The sequence below is a fragment of the Marmota flaviventris genome, chromosome 17 (assembly GCF_047511675.1).
Source record: "Marmota flaviventris isolate mMarFla1 chromosome 17, mMarFla1.hap1, whole genome shotgun sequence".
NCBI lineage: Eukaryota > Metazoa > Chordata > Mammalia > Rodentia > Sciuridae > Marmota > Marmota flaviventris.
In genome coordinates, this window is record NC_092514.1 from 20,267,670 (window position 1) to 20,288,163 (window position 20,494).

The following is a 20,494-nucleotide window of genomic DNA, read 5'->3' on the forward strand; positions in this document are numbered from 1 at the left end:
TAACTGTTGGCAACTCATTTAACCTTTCTGAGCCTCAGTTTCCCTATCTATAAAACGGGAACAATCATAATAGCTACTACCTCCTGGGGTTTCAAGGAGATGACACATGTAAAGCATTAAGCCCAGTCTCTGGCGCGTAAGTGCCCAATAATTTCTAGCTGCTATTATTGTTCTTATTGTTTTTGTTAGAAGCATCTGCTGGTCTCCAGTTTAATATTATCAAAAATAAAATGACCACCCGGGAGGCAGTTTATTCTGTGGTCAATTTTGCAAAGTTCAGCACAACTCCAGATGCAGAAAAACGGGTTTGTCCTGAGAGGTTCATTCTGGGAAAGTAAGAGCAGAGATTCCCCAAAGTAGGAGGAGGAGGAGTGTGGCTGGAAAGACCGCCTGTGGCTCACTCTCCTTCCTGGTTCAAGCCCAGGCTCCTGCAAAGAGGGACAAAGGTCACCTTATCAGACTGCCTCTGGAACAACCAAAGTCTATCTGCAGTTGTGACCCTGGGCCTCTGCTCCAATCTCCCACGGTGGGGAGACTGGCTGGGAGCTGTTGGAGAGCAGAGCGCTGGCTATTGTCCCTGCAGACACGTCAGGCAGTGTGATGACAAGGACCTGCTTTGGGAAGCCCTGACATCATCCTCCGGCTATGCCCATAGAGCTGGCTCTGGGCACTGGCCCCTTGGGGACTTGGGACTGGCGACTCTGGTCTCTGAGCTTTTTCCCTCTCCCTCTTGAAGTGATTAGATGAATGAGTCAGTTGTACTTTCCTCTGCATAAACATAAAAAAAATTCTAAGATTAAAGTGAGATAACTGGAGGCCTAGTTACCTTTCTGCTGGGAACCCCCATCAAGGGCTGCAAAGTGTAAAGTGACCCATGTGGAGCTATTTTAATTTGTGGACGGACCACCTCCTTACATCCTTCCGTAAGACGGTGAAGCAGACTCTTCCTAAGGGAGAGCATCCACGCCTGAAAGCAGCTACTGTTTAAATGTGGCTCTTGCCTAAAGATGCTTGAATAGACCTAGCAGATTGTCGACTGAAACTTTTATTCTCTTGAAGGGGATCGGATCCTCTATTACGGAAATGGACCCAATTGGGTATTTGAATTGATAAGGACTTTTTTTTTTTTTCCTTAGATTCCTGGCACTGCAGAAATTTGCCTGAAGTCTTTTGACCTGATCCTAGAACCTCACAAGTCAGGGAAAATCAGCTAATCAGTGTAAATATTTATCCTGTATAAGCTCTTGAGGTTAAATCTCTAGGGACAATCAATCAATCAATCAATAGATAGATAGATAGATAGATAGATAAAATATCCAGTGTGACAGTAAAGATATGTTAGCACTATCTCTCATTAATCTTTATAGAACTTCATTCAGTCCCTCCCAGTTCCTCAAGTGACCAGAGACCTCTCCCCAAATCCAGCCCCTACTTGGGCACGCCCTGTCCACTTCTCAAGGATGCAGAGATGACTTCTACAAGAAGGAGGCTTTTCCCTGCCCTGGGCAACACCAGCAGGGTCAAGGAGGTCTCCCTCTCCCAGTGCTTATCCGTTTCTCCCTGCCACTCCCACATGCCCCCAAACTACCAGCTCCCTGGTTCTCCAATCCCATCCCCATTTTCCCAGAACTCTTCCTCAGAAAAGCATTTGTCCTATATGCCTTAGTGCGTTTCTTTCCCCCAAGGATCATTTGTACTTTGGAAGTGATTCCTCGTTGTGAAATGATAGATTTTGTTTATGAGAAAGTTATGCCAAAGCAAACTTTTTCCTTCTAATGCCAAAGAAAACAACCCTCCCATCTGGCTCAGGGCCATGTTATTGTATATTTGCCTTTAACATGAATGATCAGAATGTCAAGACTTCCAGACTCTGAAGAAAAACTGGATTATTAGTGAAGAGGAGGGCTTGGTTATGAAGTCCAAGCCTGCGAGGACCCAGGTGAGCATAGAGTAATACAGAGTCTCTCAGAAATGAGAGAGAAATGAATGATTTCTACACCAGCTCTGGTGGGTCAGACAGGTTGCTTTCTATATTAAAGGTGTATGGTGATTAAGATAACTAACGCTTCCTTGTCAATGGGGCTATATGTTCTGAATCACTGGTTAATTGTGTTCAAAAGCAACTGGAAACCTAGGTCCAGTTGGAAACCTGGCGCATCCAAGGGCAAGATAAGAACATGTTGAGAGGAGATGCGTATCTATTGGAGCTGAAAACCAGGACCCTCCCATCATTTGAAGAGTTAGGAAATCCAATTTCCGTTTCAGAGGATTCATCACTGATGGATAGAAATGCATTTGATTTATGGATATTGATTTTGTATCCTGCTACTTTGCTGAAATCACTGATTAATTCTAGAAGTTTTCTGGTGGAGTTTTGTGGGTCCTCTAAGTAAAGAATCATGTCATCAGCAAATAATGATAGTTTGAGTTCTTCTTTTCCTATTAGTATCCCTTTAATTTCTTTTGTCTGTCTAATTGCTCTGGCTAGAGTTACAAGGACTATGTTCAATAGAAGTGGTGAAAAAGGACATCCCTGTCTTGTTCCAGTTTTTAGAGGGAATGCTTCCAATTTTTCTCCATTTAGATTGATGTTGGCCTTGAGTTTAGCATAGATAGCTTTTACAATGTTGAGGTATGTTCCTACTATCCTTAGTTTTTCTAGTGTTTTGAACATGAAAAGGAGCTGTATTTTGTCAAGTGCTTTCTCTGCATTAATTGACATAATAATATGATTCTTACCTTTAAGTCTATTGATGTGATGAATTATATTTATTCATTTCTGTATGTTGAACCAACCTTGCATCCCTAGAATGAACCCCACTTGATCATGGTGAAAACTACCCCATTCAAAATAGCCACACAAAAAAATACTTGGGAATCAATTTAACAAAAAAGTTAAAATACTTCTACAATGAAAACTATAGAACACTAAAGAAATAAATTGGAAGATCTCCCATGCTCTTGGATAGGCAAGATTAATATTGTCAAAATGGCCATACTACCCAAAGTGCTATACAGATTTAATGAGATTCCAATTAAAATCCCATCATCATTCTTTATAGAAAAAGTAATCATGAAATTCATTTGGAAAAATAAGAGACCCAGAATAGCCAAAGCAATCCTTAGCAAGAAGAGTGAAGCAGGAGGAAGCACAATGCAGGCCAGAAACTATACTACAAAGCTAAAATAACAAAAACAGCATAGTATTGGCACCAAAATAGACAAGTAGACCAAAGGTACAGAATAGAAGACACAGAAACAAACCCACATAAATACAGTTATCTCATACTAAACAAAGGTGCCAAAAACATACATTGGAGAAAAGATAGCTTCTTCAACAAATGGTGCTGGGAGAACTGGAAATCCATATGTAGCAAAATGAAACTAAACCCCTATCTATCGCCATGCACAAAACTCAACTCAAAGTAGATCAAGGACCTAGGAATTAGACCAGAGACCCTGTGTCTAATAGAGGAAAAAGTAGGCCCAAATCTTCATTATATCAGATTAGGCTCTGATTTCCTTAATAAAACTCCTAAAGCACAAGAAATAAAATCAAGAATTTAATAAATGGGATGGACTCAAACTAAAAAGCTTCTTCTCAGCAAAAGAAACAATCAAAGTGGTGAAGAAAGGGCCTACATTTTGGGAGCAAATTTTTGCCACATGCACATCAGATAGAGCACTAATCTCCAGGATATCTAAAGAACTCAAAAAACTTAACACCCCAAAAAAACCAAACAACCCAATCCGTAAATGGGCTAAGAACTGAACAGACACTACTTAGAAGAAGATATACACTCGACCAACAAATATATGAAATAATGTTCAACATCTCTAGTAATTAGAGAAATGCAAATCAAAACTACTCTAAGATTTCATCTCGTGCTAGTCAGAATGGCAGTTTTCAAGACTATAGACAACCCTAAGTGTTGACGAGGATGTGGGGGAAAAGGTACACTTATACATTACTGGTGGGACTGCAAGTTGGTGCAACCAATCTGGAAAGCAGTATGAAGATTCCTTAGAAAACTTGGAATGGAACACTATTTGACCCAGCTATCCTACTCCTTGTTCTATACCCAAAGGACTTAAAATCAGCATACTACAGTAACACAACCACATCAATGTTTATAGCAGCTCAATTCACAATAGCTAAACTATGGAACCATCCTAGATGCCCTTCAATAGATGAACAGATAAAGAAACTGTGAGATATATATATATATATATATGAAAATTACTCAGCATTAAAAGAGAATAAAATCATGGCATTTGTAGGTAAATGGGTGAAGTTGGAGAATATCATGCTAAGAGAAGCAAGCCAATCCCCCAAACCCAAAGGCTGAATATTCTCTCTCATAAGTGGATCCTGATCCATAATGCAGGAGGGTGGGATGGAAATGGGAAAAATGGAGGAACTTCGATTGAGCAAAGGGGAGTGAGGGCAGGGGAGGGGATATGGGGGCAGGAAAGATGGTGGAATGAGATGGACATCATTACCCTAGGTACCCGTATGTCTGCACATATGGTATGACGCTACATCATGTACAACCAGAGAAATGAAAAGTTGTGCTGCAATTGTGTACAATGAATCAAAATGCATTCTGTTCTCATATATACCTAATTAAAATAATTAAATAAATTAATTTTATAAAAGAGCTTGGAAATCCAACTGGAATCTGTTTCATTCAAGCCCGACGTCAGTCACCTGGACGATATACAACTTCTTCGGGAGCTAAGGCATGTTCATGTCAGGGGAAGAAATTACTCTGATGACTAGTGAAGGAATTAACAAATCAGGAGCAGCCCCCTGGGGTCTCACAATGGAGGGATATTTAGGTAATGATAACCACTAGCAAGCTGGAAAAGGCCATGCTGAACTCCAGTGTGTAATTTCTGTTCTCAGAAATCATCACTCCCATGTAACATCATGTCCTCTGTATTCAGTGTTCCAACCTGATAAGTGTGTTTTTTTGCAAAAGGGAGACAGACAATTAGGCGTGTAATCTCAGAGGCAGCTATGTGGAAGCTCAAGCCCTGCATTGCTGCACAGGATGCCATTCCAGAATGAAGCCTCCAGGTGGAATCTCTATGCCTCTACAGTCTCAGACAATAAAGTCACAGGCTGGAAGTGAGATCAACAGCTGGCACCCTGAGGGAGAGGAAAATGTGGTGCAGAAAAGTTGGGAGGGAAAAGGCTTGGGTGTGGTTATTCCACAAAATGCAAGAGGGGTGACATCTGGAATGAGAAGAAAATAATCATAAGGTGGGTAGGGAAAGTTCTTGGTCAGAAATGGCCCTCCCAGTGTTGGGAGAGGTTCTAGATTATTCTCATAGAGTTGGAGAATGGTTGGTCTTTCATGGTGTTTGGAGGAAGGGAGACAACGACTGAGTGGTCCTCTCAGAGCTTGGCAGAAACACAGAAACACAGCTGCAGAGAGAGCTCGACAATGTAAACACAACTGGGACAGCACGTGGATAGAGGAGGGGAAATACACAGAGGCCAGGACAATGGTACACGGTAGAACCACAACTCAGAGTAACCACTTCACCACGGAGGAGAAATGATCATGAGTGACAGGTGGAAAAGTGGGCTGGTTCATCCTTGTTACTGGAAATCCACTCCAGCTCCCATCTCTACAGCTGGCCTCTAAGCATTCCTCTCTGCCTTACTGACCTTCCCATTAAGTGATCACATGCCCACAGAACTCATGCACATTGGAAGAATCACCAGTAAAGAGACGATGTTGCATGAGAGACGGGTGCACAATTCCCCAGGATAGGAGTCTGCTGCTGGATTTTTCTTGCAGCCTAATATATAGTCTCTTCCTCTTTCTGTAACCCTTTCTTCTGTTGTTCTGCACAGATCTCCTGCTCCTTCCTTAAATATTGGAAACCCTTCCATTGCCTCTTGGTTGCTTTATTATTATTCTTTAAAATTACATTTCCTTTTGTTGGGGAATTAGAAAAATGTTTGTATTTATTCCCTTAAATGAGGAGTATTTGAAGTTTGAACCTCTCTCTGATTTTTAAGATACAATTTAAGCTGATTTTAAAAAAATATTTATTTTTTTAGTTGCATTTAGATGCCATACCTTTATTTTATTTATTTTTATGCGGTGCTGAGGATCGAACCCAGGGTCTCGCACATGCTAGGCGAATGCTCTACCGCTGAGGCACAATCCCAGCCCCTTATGCTGCTTTTATCATATAACCAGGGCTTGACTTCTCTGTTCATCCATTCCTCTCCTTTTGGCATACACAAATCATTATGATAAAAGCTAAAGAAAAGTTATTAAAAAATACCCATAAGAAAGGTTCAGGGCCCCTATGGTGTTAAAAAGCAATGTTTTCAAACAACTGATTATTGAGGTAATATCTAAAATTTCCAGCCTGTGGAAAAAATATGAAAAAAACTATATAAAAAATTATAAATTCTTTTGTGACACTACACATAGAAGGTCCTATATGTATGATGGTTCCACTCATGACTTTTCAGCTTGATAAAGATGCATGGGGCTGGGGATGTGGCTCAAGCGGTAGCGCGCTCGCCTGGCATGCGTGTGGCCCGGGTTCGATCCTCAGCACCACATACAAACAAAGATGTTGTGTCCACCGAAAACTAAAAAATAAATATTAAAAAAAAATTCTCTCTCTCTCTCTCTCTCTCTCTCTCTCTCTCTCTCTCTCCCTCCCTCCCTCTCTCACTCTATCTTTAAAAAAAAAAAAAAGATGCAAAAGCAATAGGCATCCAGAAGAAACTTGACTTTGAATTTTGAAGTTTTGTCTTTTCCCAGGTTAGTGACAGACATGGGATACTCTGTCATGAAGGTGGGCAGCATTAACGAGCCGCAGCTCCCGTCAGTCACACCATCTTCAGGGGAAATGACCGGTACCCTATACTGGGTGTTGCTAAGCTAGGATGCTCCATAGCTTATGCAGTTCCGATTTATGATAGCTTTGATTTTGGATGGGTTTATTGGGACATGACCCTCTCATCAGTGAAGGAAAATCTGCAGAGCTTTGGTATTTAAATCTGAGAAATAGAAAAGCAACCTAGAGCAATATTATTTATGAATATTGTGACAAACAGCGTTGGCTATTTGTCAAAATTTATGCTCCCCCTTCTGTAGTATAGAGCTATTGCTGAGAAGTGGCTGCCCAGTCAGGGGATACCTTTCTCAGCCATGTGTACTGTTCTCACAGTGGAATGTGAGCAGAAGTGATGAGTTCATTTCCAGGAAGAGGCTTTTTAAGTTCGTGAGGGGCTTCTCCATCTTTCTTCCCCTTCCCCACCCCCGCCCCGTCCTCCTTCACTGGCAAGAATCAGAGGATGGGGAGACTCTAGGGCAGGAAAACTGTGGCCTGTGGGCTTGCTGCCTGTTTTTGTAAATGGAGTCTTACTGGAATCCAGCCATGCCCATTTGTTTACTTATTGCTATGGCTACTTTCACACTACAACCGCAGAGCAGTTGTGACAGACACAGCCTAAAGCATTTACTATCTGGTCTTCAAGAGAGCTTATTCTCTCCACTGTGGGGAAACATGATGGAAGGAATCTTCCACAGAGGACTTGTCATGGAGAAGGACCTTCCCTGGACGGTTTAGGAACAAGAAATAAACTTCTCTTGTTAAGAAGTTTTTTGGTTTGTTTTGCAGTTCATGAGATTCCAACTAATGATGACATAGATGGGAAATCCCAAATAAAACACTAGCAAATTCTAAAAACAAAATTCATGAAAAATTGTTTCCAGAAATTTCAGGACAGTTGGAAAGGTGGCCAAAACCATACGGCTAGGTTAAAGAAGAAATCCACACCATCATCTTTTTATGTTTTGAAAGCATTTAGCAACCTTGATATTCATCTTGTAAACTATTCTTACTAGAATAGGAATAGAAAAAGACTTCCAAAGAATATCCAGCCTACACCAAAAGCTAATATCACATATAGAAATGAAGGACTATGAACGTTCCCATTTTTAAAAAAATGAAAATATGTCATCATCAGTATAACATAACAAAAAATTATACAGCAAGATATATTGCTTCTGATGCACTGTAAACATACCTATAATAATAGTATCCTACTATGTAACATATCCATAATTATTAAATTGTATTATATATTAACATATTATTTATTGCATATATAAATTATATGTCCTTTATATGTCACATGCTTAATTTTATAATTAAGTTGGACATTTATATATGATGTTGATATTATGGATTTAATAAAATATAGTATTTGATTCATATAGCATGTTACACTATATAATATATGTAATTTATATAAAATTTAAATAGCTTGCAAATACTAATATGTGGTATAAAGGATTGATAAATATGTGAAAATTATATATAACATGTCATAAATATTCCATACACACTTTTTAAATGATGTTAATTATATAGCATGCTAGTATCATGATATTGCTTTTCAAGTACCAGCCAAGGCACCAATATGACAAAAAACAAAGAAGCAGGAAATAAATTTATGTTATTTGTAGATACATGTTTGTGAACCTAAACAATGTGATTAACTGAGAAACTATTGGAACTATTAAGAAAATCTTATAGATACTCAGTTCCAAAATAAATGTGCAAAATTAATAGGTTTTCCATATGTTAACAATAATCCATGTGACTTCATTTAAAACAAGAACAAGCTTTGCTAAGAGAAATTTTAAAAAATTGAATAAGTGGAGAGGGATGCTATAATTCTGCCTTGGAAGAATTAGAATGTTTTAAATATGTGAGTTCATCATAAATTAGCCTCTAAATTCATTGCAATCCCAAGAAAAATTCTAACGGGATTAAAGTTGGTGTATGAAAAAAAGATTCCAATTTGTATCTAAAATACACTTCTGAGCTTGGTATGGTAGTACACACTTGTAATTTCAAACCTTGAGGGTCTCAAGCTCAAAGCCAGCCTTAGTAACTTAACAAGGCTCTAAGCAATTTAGGGAGATCCTCTCTCTAAATAAAATTAAAAAAGGGCTGGGGATGTGGCTCAGTAGTTAATTGCCCCTGAGTTCAATCCCGTGTACCAAAGAAGGAAAAAATAAATAAACAAACCACTCTGACAATATCCAAGGAACATTAGGAAACTTAGAGCACTGTAAGGAAGATTTCAAAAATAGATATCAAGACGAATTGTCAAATACATTATAAAATTGTGGGAAAAAATAAAATTAGACTATTAAATTAAACTAAGCACTTTAAATAAAATTTCAGATGCATTCAGGATTTAAATGTAAAATGAAATACTTTGAGAAGATAATCATGGTGAATAAACTATATGCAAACTATGAAACTATACTCTTTTTCTTTGTAGTTTCTAGAATAGATTTAACTATACAAAAATCTAAAATCGCCATAGGTTAAACCACTGTACACAAAATCAAAAGGCAAAGGACAGACTGGTATAAAGATGGACAGTGCCTGTGACAGATGGGGAGGACTTCCCCCTATATAAATAGCACACACAAAGCAGTAAGGAGGAATACGCCCAGCAGGAAGAAGAAAGCCACAAATCAGCAACGACATACAATCGCATGGAAAAATAGAGTCTCCCTGTAAACCAAAGAATGCAGATTTAATTAAGATCTGTTGCCTATCATATAAAAATTATAAAAAAAAATAAACTCAAGAGCTTGCAATAGAATGTTTTAAGAAATGATAAGAGATTGCCTGAGGGAGACTTTCTCCGGCTCTGACATCCATCTTATCGGAGTAATGATGGAGAGAGAGCACTTGAGCACTCTAGGCCAAGTTCAAAGGCAGAAGATATTTAGTGTGGAGGGAGAGGGTGAGGAATAGAGAAAATCACAATGGGATATATAAGTGGGCACCGAGATAGGAGTCAATTCACTTTCTCAGAGTTGATATTTTCTTTTTGGTTGTTTTTAGTTACACATGAGGGTAGAATCCATTTCGACATAATAATAAAAAGCATGAAATATATCCTGTTCTAATTCAAACCCCAATACCTCTCCTTCCCCTTCCCTTTCCCCACCCCCTGCTCCCTTCCCTCTATTGATCTTTCGGCCATTTACCCACAGTTAAATATTTTTAAATGAATACAGATTCCAAATGTATCCATTTATGTGGCCTCTGAATGCATGAGAGAGAGAAATTTCAGAATATGGATAAACCTGATGATAAGTTTCATAATAAACTTAGTTTTTGATTAAAAATGCCCTTATACAGACCTGGAGACAACATATTGAAACAAATATATATTACTAAATAATAGGTACCAGGAGTTCTCACAATTGTTTGTGGGCCTGATTGGAAGAAAGTCAGTCTACCCATATGACTCTTTAGCCCCCCTTTCTCCTTCTACCACTGTTTCCCCAGGTTTCACTTCAAGTCCCCCACATGAATTCATCACTCGAAGGATTTTGGGGTCCACTTGGTGCCAATGTTTAAGAGGTCTACAAAATGATTTTACTCAGTTTATGACAGCATTAATGTCTATGTCTCTTCCTTGAGTATTGGAACTTTGACCCCATGGAGCACAGCATATTCACATGCACTGTGTAAAAATGAACCTCACTCCCATGAGCCTGGTACGGTTATCTCCATCTTGGTCACTTGGGTAAGCCCCGGCAACATGGCAGCCAAACTGGGCTTGAAATCCAGGTGTTCTGGTTCAGGGCTAGTGCTCTCTCCACTGGACTGGTCCACCCCCTCTTTAAAACAGGGAGTTAAAGAGGACTGTGACCATGGCTCCTAAGCATGCAACCAGGTAAGGGACCTGTTTTGAGGAATACATCCAGTTAGGTTGTCAACCTGTCTGAGTAAAGCAAAGTTGGCCTGCGTTGACCTGATCTTGGAGTGTTTGTGACCGAATTCCTTCCCCAACCCTAAGAAGAAATGTTCAGGGGTGTATGTTGGGAGAGGACCCTTGGCATGGCTTTTGTCCAGTGAAAGGCCACTACCCCAAAGTCCCTAGTGTGTTGAGCTTTAGTTGCCTTTGAGCATCCAGGGACAGGCGTGCGATTTGTTCGAACTACCTTTTATGGCTTCTTTCACAGCAGAATCTACTGGGAGTATGTTCTTCTCCACCAGCTCCAGTGGCCCTGGTCGGAGAGCAATCTTTTCATTGAGATCATCGGCGAGGCGGGCTCTTTTCAACTTCATCTGAACAGTTGGAATGGACCTCTCTGCAGTGGAGGCTGAAGGGTTGAAATGAAAGCGATCACTTTTAGAATCCGATGTCCTTTTTTTTGGCTTGTGGTTACAAAACATTGTGTCACACTTTGCTCTACCATCCTAATAATTTCTCAATGTAATCATCATCACTTCACAGGGATTAGCACCAAAGACCAGACACTTCCAAATAAAGGCAAATAGTGAGGCACATAGAAAAGTTAGAGAAACTTGCTTCGTGAGGATTTTGTGGAAAGAATATGCAATTTGGCAATTTCTTAAGAAGCAATGTGGCCTGCCTGACCCTATGCTACAGGATTTGGATAGTGAATAGCACAGGCTGAACCTGCAGTAAATTTGATCTCTGGTGACAGTTTGTAGTAGTAGTAGAAATATGACTTCTTAGGGACTTTAGAGTTGTCAATGCTATGATACTGACTGACAGTCAAATGTCCAGTTCGGTTATAACAGAAAAAAATTTTCCTGTGAAACCATGATTTAATCAGAGGGGTGTTAAAAAATTGAATTTATCCAACATGCAGTTTCTCGTCATTTGTAGGTTAAGAAAGGTCATGTAACAGATCCCTAAATCCATCCCTATATGGAAGACATCAGATTTCCTCTTTAGGGTGGGTGCTGACTCATTTCTGTGGAAGAACTTTGAAGGATAACCCAGACAACCTATTGCTTTAAAGGGGGAAATGTAAGTCCAGATTCAATAAGAGTTTGCAGCTTTGCTCTCAACTTTGCAAATTTAGAAGATGAGATCAAGCCTCCCAGTTCCATTATTCTATCAGTATCACCCTACTAATCTAAACTTTGTGTCACTGACTGATCTAGAATTCTCCATACAGTAGAGGTCTGGGAAGGTCTAATCAGTTGCAATAGATCAGCTTTGTCTAGAAGCTGCATATGCCATAAAGGGAACATCTGTACTACAAACCAAAGAATGAGGATACTAAACCTTACTTTTCCCCAGACCACCCCTTGTGAGACTTCCTGGTTCAGCATATTCTGATCCATTCTGCATATACACCCAGTACTAATTTTCAGCAAGTCCTGTCTTGTATCCTTCCAGAAGCTGATCCTCTCCATCTGGGTCTCTCAAACTGGTTTTCCAAGTCTGCTACAAACCGAATCCCCTCTCTTCTTGACCAGTGCGCTCCATCCCAAACCTACCACCCCAATGAGATTTGGCCCTTTTGTATACTCCCATGTCTCACAAAGTCACTCTGTACCTTTGCTTACTTTCTCTCCCCAACCTGAAATTCTTCTATTCTACTCCTCACCATGAGCTTCTCTTTTAGGTCCATGATCAAAGCCTAACTAATTTCTCCTGTTCTAATTTTTATAATTTTTTTTCCTGTTCTTTGCTTTATTGCCTCTAGAAATTATAGGCACTGGCCCCTCATCTTATATTGCTACTTCTGAATTTAGATAATAAAACTCTTGGAGGACTGAACCCATATTTCATCTAACTAATCTTTGGTGCTCCAGGACGCTAATTCCCAATTTCTGTTGGGGAGAAGAGAGAATTCCATGAGAACCACCTGTGACATGTGACATAAACCAGGGACTACTCACAGTCTGATATTTTAACTCAAAACCATAATAATGCAGGGAATAACTCTTGTGTGCTTATGTGTGTGCTGGGGATTGAACTCAGGACCTTGCATATGCTAAGCAAGGCTTCTAGTGCTAAGCTATACCCCTAGCCTCAGAAATAACATATCTTGTGCCTTTTTGATATAGCATCACTACCTACTCATTATCATAAATGTAAATAATGCCCAAAAAGCATTCCAAAGAAGTGGCCTCAGAAACACCTCACTCAGAGTTAATGACTTTTAATACTTGGGTGTTTTTCTTAGTTAGTTATATTTATTGTTAGGTTTATATTTTTTTACTCAGACTTTGACTTTAAATGCAGTTTACTTATTTTTCCTTTCCAGAATTTAGCTATAAATACAATTTTGTTTTTTGCTTCTTTGGCTAAACATCTTGTAAGCCTTTTCTCATTAAGTGGTTATTCTTTGAAACCCTTGCTTGGAGTTGGCTATGTGGAATTCATTCATACCATACAGATGATCCACAATTTGTTCGGCTAATTTCCTATTGTTGGACTTTTCACTGTTTTGCCATCTAAAGTAATTCCATGATAACATCACTGTATATAAATCTTTGTAGGTCTGATCTTTTTCTTTAAATAAAATACTAGACATTGTATCATAAGGCCAAAGGGTAGATACATTTTCAAGGACTTTGATACATCTTCTAGAAATGTTGATCTCATTATACTCCCACCATCCATGTGTAAAGAATGCACGTATTTCCCATACACTTGCTACAAATAATGTTGATTTTTATTTGCTAACTTTATCATTGAAAATTCTATTATCTCCCTTGAAATGGCATTTCTTGGATTATTTGTACAGCTGCAGTCTTGTGATGACACACAAAATGTTGTCACTGCAAAGAGGAAAAAATTTTGTCACCTCCACCTGAGAGACCTTGGTATCCTTTGGATGCCTCCTCAGGACCAAAACCCTGCAACCCTCAGATCCCTTCCCTTGAGTTTTACATTGTCTTTCTCTCTCTTTCCTACTCTGAAAATAGTTCTATATCTTATAATATCCCACCTGGTCCAGGGTTGGAAAATGGTCAGGCTTGGGAAGCCAGAATGATTCAGATATGATGCCGATTGAAGAACCAAGATTCACAACTTTCACGATATTTCAAGACTAGCTACCGTCTTGTAAGCAAATCTGCATTCTAGCAAAGGAGGGCTGGTGCAACGTGCATGCTGTTCCCTCAGTTGGCAATGCTTTTCCTCTTTGCTAACTGGGTCCAGCCTTCACATGCCAACTCATTTCCTTGCTCCTCCCCAGAATCCGTTCTGGTTCCGATGACTCTCTTATTCTCTTCTGTGCATCCACAACACGGTGCATTTTCTCTCTTTTCATGCTGGACTGTGAAAGCAGAGTCTTATGTCTACTTTCTCTACTATCCTCTGAGAGCCCTTGAAGGGCAGGAACCTGTGCCTAATTCATCTCTGTACCCAGAATGTCTGGCAGACAAGCCGGTACCTAGTAGACATTCAGTACTTTTGCCTATGGAATAAATATTTGATAGTTAAACTGTCAAAGTGAGAGGAAGGCTCTTTGAAGCTAGGCACCAGTGGTCTAGGAGATTTCCATCCCAGGGAAGACAATCCATGGAGCAGGAGTCAAATCCTCTCTTCCCTTATCCAGCTGTCAGAGTTTGGGGAGCAATTATTGGTTTGCCCTGATTCACCTTCCCCAAAATAATAGTGGCACCTTCAAGTGGAACTGGGCCTGCATTGATCAACACTGTTTTTTTTTTTTTTTTTTTTTTGTGTGTGTGTGTGTGTGTGTGTTGCTGAGGATTGAACGCAGGGCTTTGTGTATGCAAGGCAAGCACGCTACCAACTGAGCTATATTCCCATCCCCAAGTACTGGTATTCTAAGACTATATTTCCCTGTGTACCCAGCAGAGGAGAATCAAACAGTTACCTAGCAGATACAGAAGCAACTGGCGAGCTTCATTCATTTTCTCAAATGAACAGTGATTCAGATGAATAAAAATTGTCAACACATATTGGATAGTTCCTATGTGCTATATGATTTGTCCAGGCCTTTAGGGTTAGAAAGTGACACAGCTTAGATTGGAAACTAAGTATAAAATCTTCCTAACCCATATATATGGCTTTCCCACTTGATTTTTCTACATGGCTTAGAATAACAAAGTTACTAATTGAAACCTCTTTGTATACCTCTCTGTAAGGAAGTTGCAGGTAGCAACTGCATAAGACAAAGAATTCTGGAAGCATGGCCCACCATTCAGTGGCTGTCTCTTAAGTTTGATTTCACGCAGCCTTACCTTGGAGTATGTGCATAGTAACCAAGTCGGCACGGTTGGATCTGTTTCTGCCCTTGCGTTTCAAGGAATCTTCAGTCTGTAGAACATGAACAAGGAGAATCACTTAGTTTTAATTCTTGAAAAGCTCAAAGAGTAAAAGTACTTTTTAATGACAAATGGAAAAATGCAAATATCCCTGGTCTCCCATGTTTGGATGGAAAAAAAAAAAAAAAAAAAAAAACACTTCCAAAGTCCCCTCCAGGAATTTTACCTTAGGGAAATAATAGAGAGGTCAAAAGCTTAGGTCCATGTCAGGGATCAGATAGGTTACACATTAATAAAATATTTATATAACCATGGATGATATCGAGCTGCTTCTATTATAATCCATTCTGTTCTATTGCCTGTTGAAATGGTCACAAAATTAACTAAGGTCAGCGATGAAACATTGTGTAAATCCATCTGCGATCATGACAACTTATGGCCTTTTTGCAAGTTTTTTGGTGACTTAGCTCTTAAAACATGGAGAAATGTAGATTCAGACTTTGGAAGGCATTTAGGGACAGCTAATTTGCTGCTTCCCCTTGTCTTCTGGATCGTAAAGCTGTTGGGGGATGACACAGGCTGTGGTAAGACCAATGAGGATCCCAAGCCTCTGATCCCTAGGCTCTTATCTTACTATATTGGGATCTCCTCTTGGGTCCCTGAGAAGGGCCTGGGGGTTTCTGCAGTTCTGATAAAAGACAGTCTGGTGTTCTTTGTTATTCTCCAGGTAGTGGGAATCACAGCCACTCATGAGCAACTTTGAAGAATTGCAGAGTCCTGTTCTTCCTGTGTGTCCACTGATAAGTCACAAGGCTAAAACTCTCAGGCAAAAAGACAGATACCCCCTCAGCCTTTCCTTCTCACTCAAAGTGCTGATGGTTGCTAAATAGTATTTGTATCATTGATAAATTCAGGTTGCAGAGATTTATTATGAAGGTATGACAGAATATGTCAATTTTTCTCCCTTCAAATGCAAAACAAAAACAAAAAAACCCCCAAACAATCCCCCCCCCCAAACAAAAAAACCTCCAACTCCAGAAAACTCTGAAAGGAAAATAAATATAATTCCCTTTGTCTTTCTTTAAGTAGCTGCAGATAAATTCTGTATTTTCACACCTTGACTTAAATCTAATCATTGAATTGGATTTGAGAAAAATCTTTTTGTTGCTAAGAAAGGACCATAATAGAAGGTAAAAAAGCTTGCAAATCAACCTTACTTCCCTTTCTAAAGTCTTTTTGACCTCTGATGTATCCTTGCTGTGATCCTTTTCAACATTAGAAAGATTGAGGACATCTTTATAACAAAATAGCAGTTGCAAAACTCCTAGTTGATCTCATTTCCACAGTCACAGGACAAAGATTTCTTATAGTGTCAGGGCAGGAAACTGGCCAACTGATGGAGTTCTTTGTAGAAATTCTATATGCTTCAGCCCAAACTTTGGCCTTTAGAGATCTATAACCTATGGTTTAAGTTCACGAAAGACAGTTTGCAAAAAATTACCTTGTCACTATCCAAATTTTTTCTTGGCTCATGGAATTCAGTTGGACTTTTCAGTGCTGAAACAGAAAGATAAAGACATGAGCAAAGGCTGGCCTCGGGATACTGGTCAGTGACACAGGGTTTGCTGGTGTGCTTGCTGAGCTAGGCAGAGTCTGGAAGTGGTCGCCATTATTAGGCCACAAGCAAGAGAAATGTCTGGAGGATGGCCGCTGCCCGGAAGCCACAGGAGACAGAGGAAGGTGGAATTCAGGCCTAAGTCAAGAAGAGCAGCAGAGGCAGAATGTGCAACAGAAGAGGAGTGGAGGCAGGACATTCCAAGCTCCTGAAGAGACAGAGGCACCAGAAGTAACCTTGGTTTAAGGGAGGAGTTAGACAGGTAACTAATACCTTCTCTGACTTTGTTCTGCCCTTGAATTCCAAAGAGTGAGTTGACAAGTTGTGATCTGGGAGGGTGTGGTGTGTATTGTCGGAAGAGACTGTACTTTGGACCAAGTGACTGGTTGGTCATGGACATGCAATCAAGGCATTGGGTGTGAAGCAGAGAATCAGACTTGGAAGGGACCTTGGAGATAGAGAAGTCCATCTCCAACCCTGCATGGTTTGGGGAAAATAAGGTCCACAGATATGGATTGACTTGCTTAGGTCACAAAGTTAGGGCTTAGGGCCTAGGTCCTCTGATAACCCTAATCTTTTACAGGGTGTGAAAATTCACACTATTACCAACTAGTAGACACTAGAGTGCTAGTTAGTCATATAAAAACACATGGTAGTTGTAAACCACCAGGACCAAGTGCCACCTTCACTCTGTCCTCTGCCTCCTCCCCATTTCTCTTTTGTGATGATTCATTAAACCCTTTGAATGTAGCAGAGTCCTAGAACAACCCTCAGCAAAATTCTGCATTTTGTATTGGTTTTTCGGGTCCCCTGGAGCAATCTCATTGGGAGCTACGATCACTTTTCATTATAAATGATGAGGTTGCTCAGAGAGTAGGGCATTGCATTGATGTTTTTTGTACTTTAAGTATGGGTAAATTGATGATTCCCATGATTCAGAGTTCTCTGATCACTCTAATGGATGTCCACTCAGGCCATGAAGTATGCTTCTAAATCTTGGCCAGAATAAAAATTAGGTTTCTGGCCAAATTAGCACTTGGGGTCATAAGTGTGTGTATGCATGCATATGTGTGCATGTGTGTGCATGTGTATATGTGTGTGGGTGGTGTATGCATGCATACATGCCTCTTTCAGCCCTTAAGACCATGCTAAATCTGCACATGATTTCAGCAAGGCTTGTTGGATATTAAGCAGATGTCGTATGGTCATGGTGGGCATCATAACAGTGGATGGACATATTATTATTCTCTATTTGGAACACTGTTTAGGAAGTTAGTGTCATGCTGTCAATCAATCTTCTTGCTTCACTCCAATATTGACAATGTTGAGCAGAAAGTCATGTAAAATATTTCCAGCTGGCTGGAGTGTGCCCAGTCGAGTTGACAGGCACTCTTCTCACTTGGACCAGAGATTAAGCAAAAAAACCAATATTTTGTTTGAACATCATATCTTTCACTGACCTGGAAACTGATTTTCCAGATGTTGTTTTCACTCTTAAATTGGGCTTCTCGGTCACACCTGCTGCTATGTAAATGATCCTTTGCCCACATTTCTTCCCAGTTAGTGACTTTGAGAAATAAATGTGCAACTCTACTCTGTGGCTTGTGGCATTTTGCTTTGGTCTGGGGTTGGGCTCCGACCTTTTTCTGGCATTTGACAACAGGTGGAATTTGTAGCGAGGGTGTCTTGAAGAGTGAGTCTCTTTTCCCTCAAAGCAACCAGATCACAGAAAGTCTGCTTGAGGTCCAGTGGGGCACCTGTGAGCCTATGCAACCTGCATCAGTTGGTCTTCACCTCTGTCCTATCACCTGGTGTCATTTAATGAGGTATTACATATTGGTGAGGCTTAATTACTTTCAAGTGATCTTAGAATTGATCTTTATGAAGTGGTCAAAAAGAACAAAGCATCCTTTCCCTAAAGAAACTCCCCCCCCCAAAAGAACAGTATGAACTTATCTTGACATGTCTCTTACATTCCAAGCACAATTGTTTCTAATTGAGCTTGGGACGTAGGAGGAATTTATCTGGTTCTCTTATCCCCTTGACTCTTCAATTCTCATTAGTGGAGCTTATTAATTTTTTTTCCTAAGAAACACTGGATTTCCTGTATCTTAGCTTTGTAGAGCTAAAAACGCGTTACTTCTTTGATGCTAATAACTCCACTGCGAAATGATTCATAGGGTCCAGTTTTCTGATGCCAGGAGCACAAAGTTCTTCTAGAATCTTCTATAGGATGGGAAGCTACGTCCATTTAGCAAGGTCTTGGGAAGAATACAAAAGAGATACTTACATTGCTTTTACCAAATGTTCTTCTCCTCACAGCTGGGGGTGGGGTGGGGGTGAGTTCAGCCCTTAAACTTAAGAGGGGTACTGGGCCCCATGAAAAATTCCCCTACAATGGCCCCGGGGTTGAGTTTTGCCTTCTCTGTGACTCCAGAGAATGTGGGCTTTAGCCATCTCCCCTGCGGGCCCACAAAAATCATAATGCATCCCCCCTCCACCCTGGTTGATTGTTTTTTTTTTGGAAAATACACAAAGGACCACTTTTGCTGCCAACCCCGAGAGTATCAAATGGCAAAATTTTGTATTTAAAGGACATTGACATTTAAGATCGAAAAGGAATTTGGATTCCTAAATTAAAAAAATAAGTCCATGTGATTTTGAATTAAAATATGGTTATAAATCCAGTCAGCCACACATCTGACGCGTTCCCCCTGGAGGAAGATTAATCGCTTCTCACAGGGGAATTCATGTTCTCGCCTTAGAGTTTGGTTGCCGGCTATTCCTATTTCGGTCCCTGAAGCTCCAGCTAATTTGGGTCAGCTGTGTGTATAAACATTTGCTTACTTAGAACTCAGAAAAACGATCCGGAGATAAGAACGAGCCTCTTGCAGTCCTCTTTGCACCAGTCAAACCTCTCACTTCCAGCAAGATTCCAGACAATGGAGAAAATAGGCCTCCGAGAACTTATCGAAGGCAGAGGCCTGACTCGTCTGAACTGGGCAGGATGTGGTGTTGGACTGCAGCTCTGGCACCACAGGGAGTGTTGTGGCAGAGCTGGACTTCTCTCAAGGGAACCTCTCACTACCAGGCTCAGGGAGAACTCAGCTTCATGGGTACAAAGGATAAGAACCCAGGGACAGAATCAAAGAGCCCCAACAACTAAAGCCATGTTTCCCAAAGTGTGGCTCCTGGGTTATATCCTCAGCATCAACTTGGAACCTGCTAGAAAGTCCAATTCTTGAGCTCCAGGTCAGAACTACAGCATCAGAGATGGGGGAGGATGGGACCTAGGGATCTGTTGATCCGGTCCTCCAGGTGATTTTAATGCACAGGTTTAAGAAACATTGCTATGGAGTTTGTAAGGCCAGTGGGTCCTGATCTAGGGTCCTTGGGAATCTGAGTTCAAAAAAGGAGCGATAGATTGCTAGGATTGATTTTCAGTATTTCAAAAGGTTGAAGGAAAAGGGTATGTCTATCCGGAGAAAGGATGCTCGGCTAACCAAATTGTCATTTTTTCATTGCCTCTGTCTGGAATCATAGAAATATAGCTTGGAAATGGTTGTTTTCATCAAAAAGCATTGGATGATAAATGTATATGCTGTTAACAAATAAAAGCAAACATATGGATTAATAATTAATGTATGTGGGGTTTTTGAGGAAAGACACAACTATTTCGTACATAATACCTATGGCAGTTTAGGTGTATAATTAAAGAAGTTCTGGGTGCCATCAGATTTGGGAACCCTCTATTTGATCTCTGTCCTTTTCTTATCTATTCTTGGTATAACCTTG

At 40.2% G+C, this 20,494-nt stretch overlaps 1 protein-coding gene across 1 annotated transcript in view; it reads right to left on the reverse strand.

The window, feature by feature from the left end:
• The window catches only part of Myocd (myocardin), a 94,777-nt gene that overhangs the window by 29,177 nt on the left and 45,106 nt on the right, over window positions 1-20,494 (reverse strand). Inside the window, exons 3-5 of the mRNA XM_027954060.2 lie at window positions 16,586-16,641; window positions 15,061-15,136; window positions 11,025-11,186 (exon numbers count right to left, since the gene is read on the reverse strand). Coding sequence (XP_027809861.1) covers window positions 11,025-11,186; window positions 15,061-15,136; window positions 16,586-16,641 — 294 coding nt within the window. The remainder of the gene's footprint in view (window positions 1-11,024; window positions 11,187-15,060; window positions 15,137-16,585; window positions 16,642-20,494) is intronic.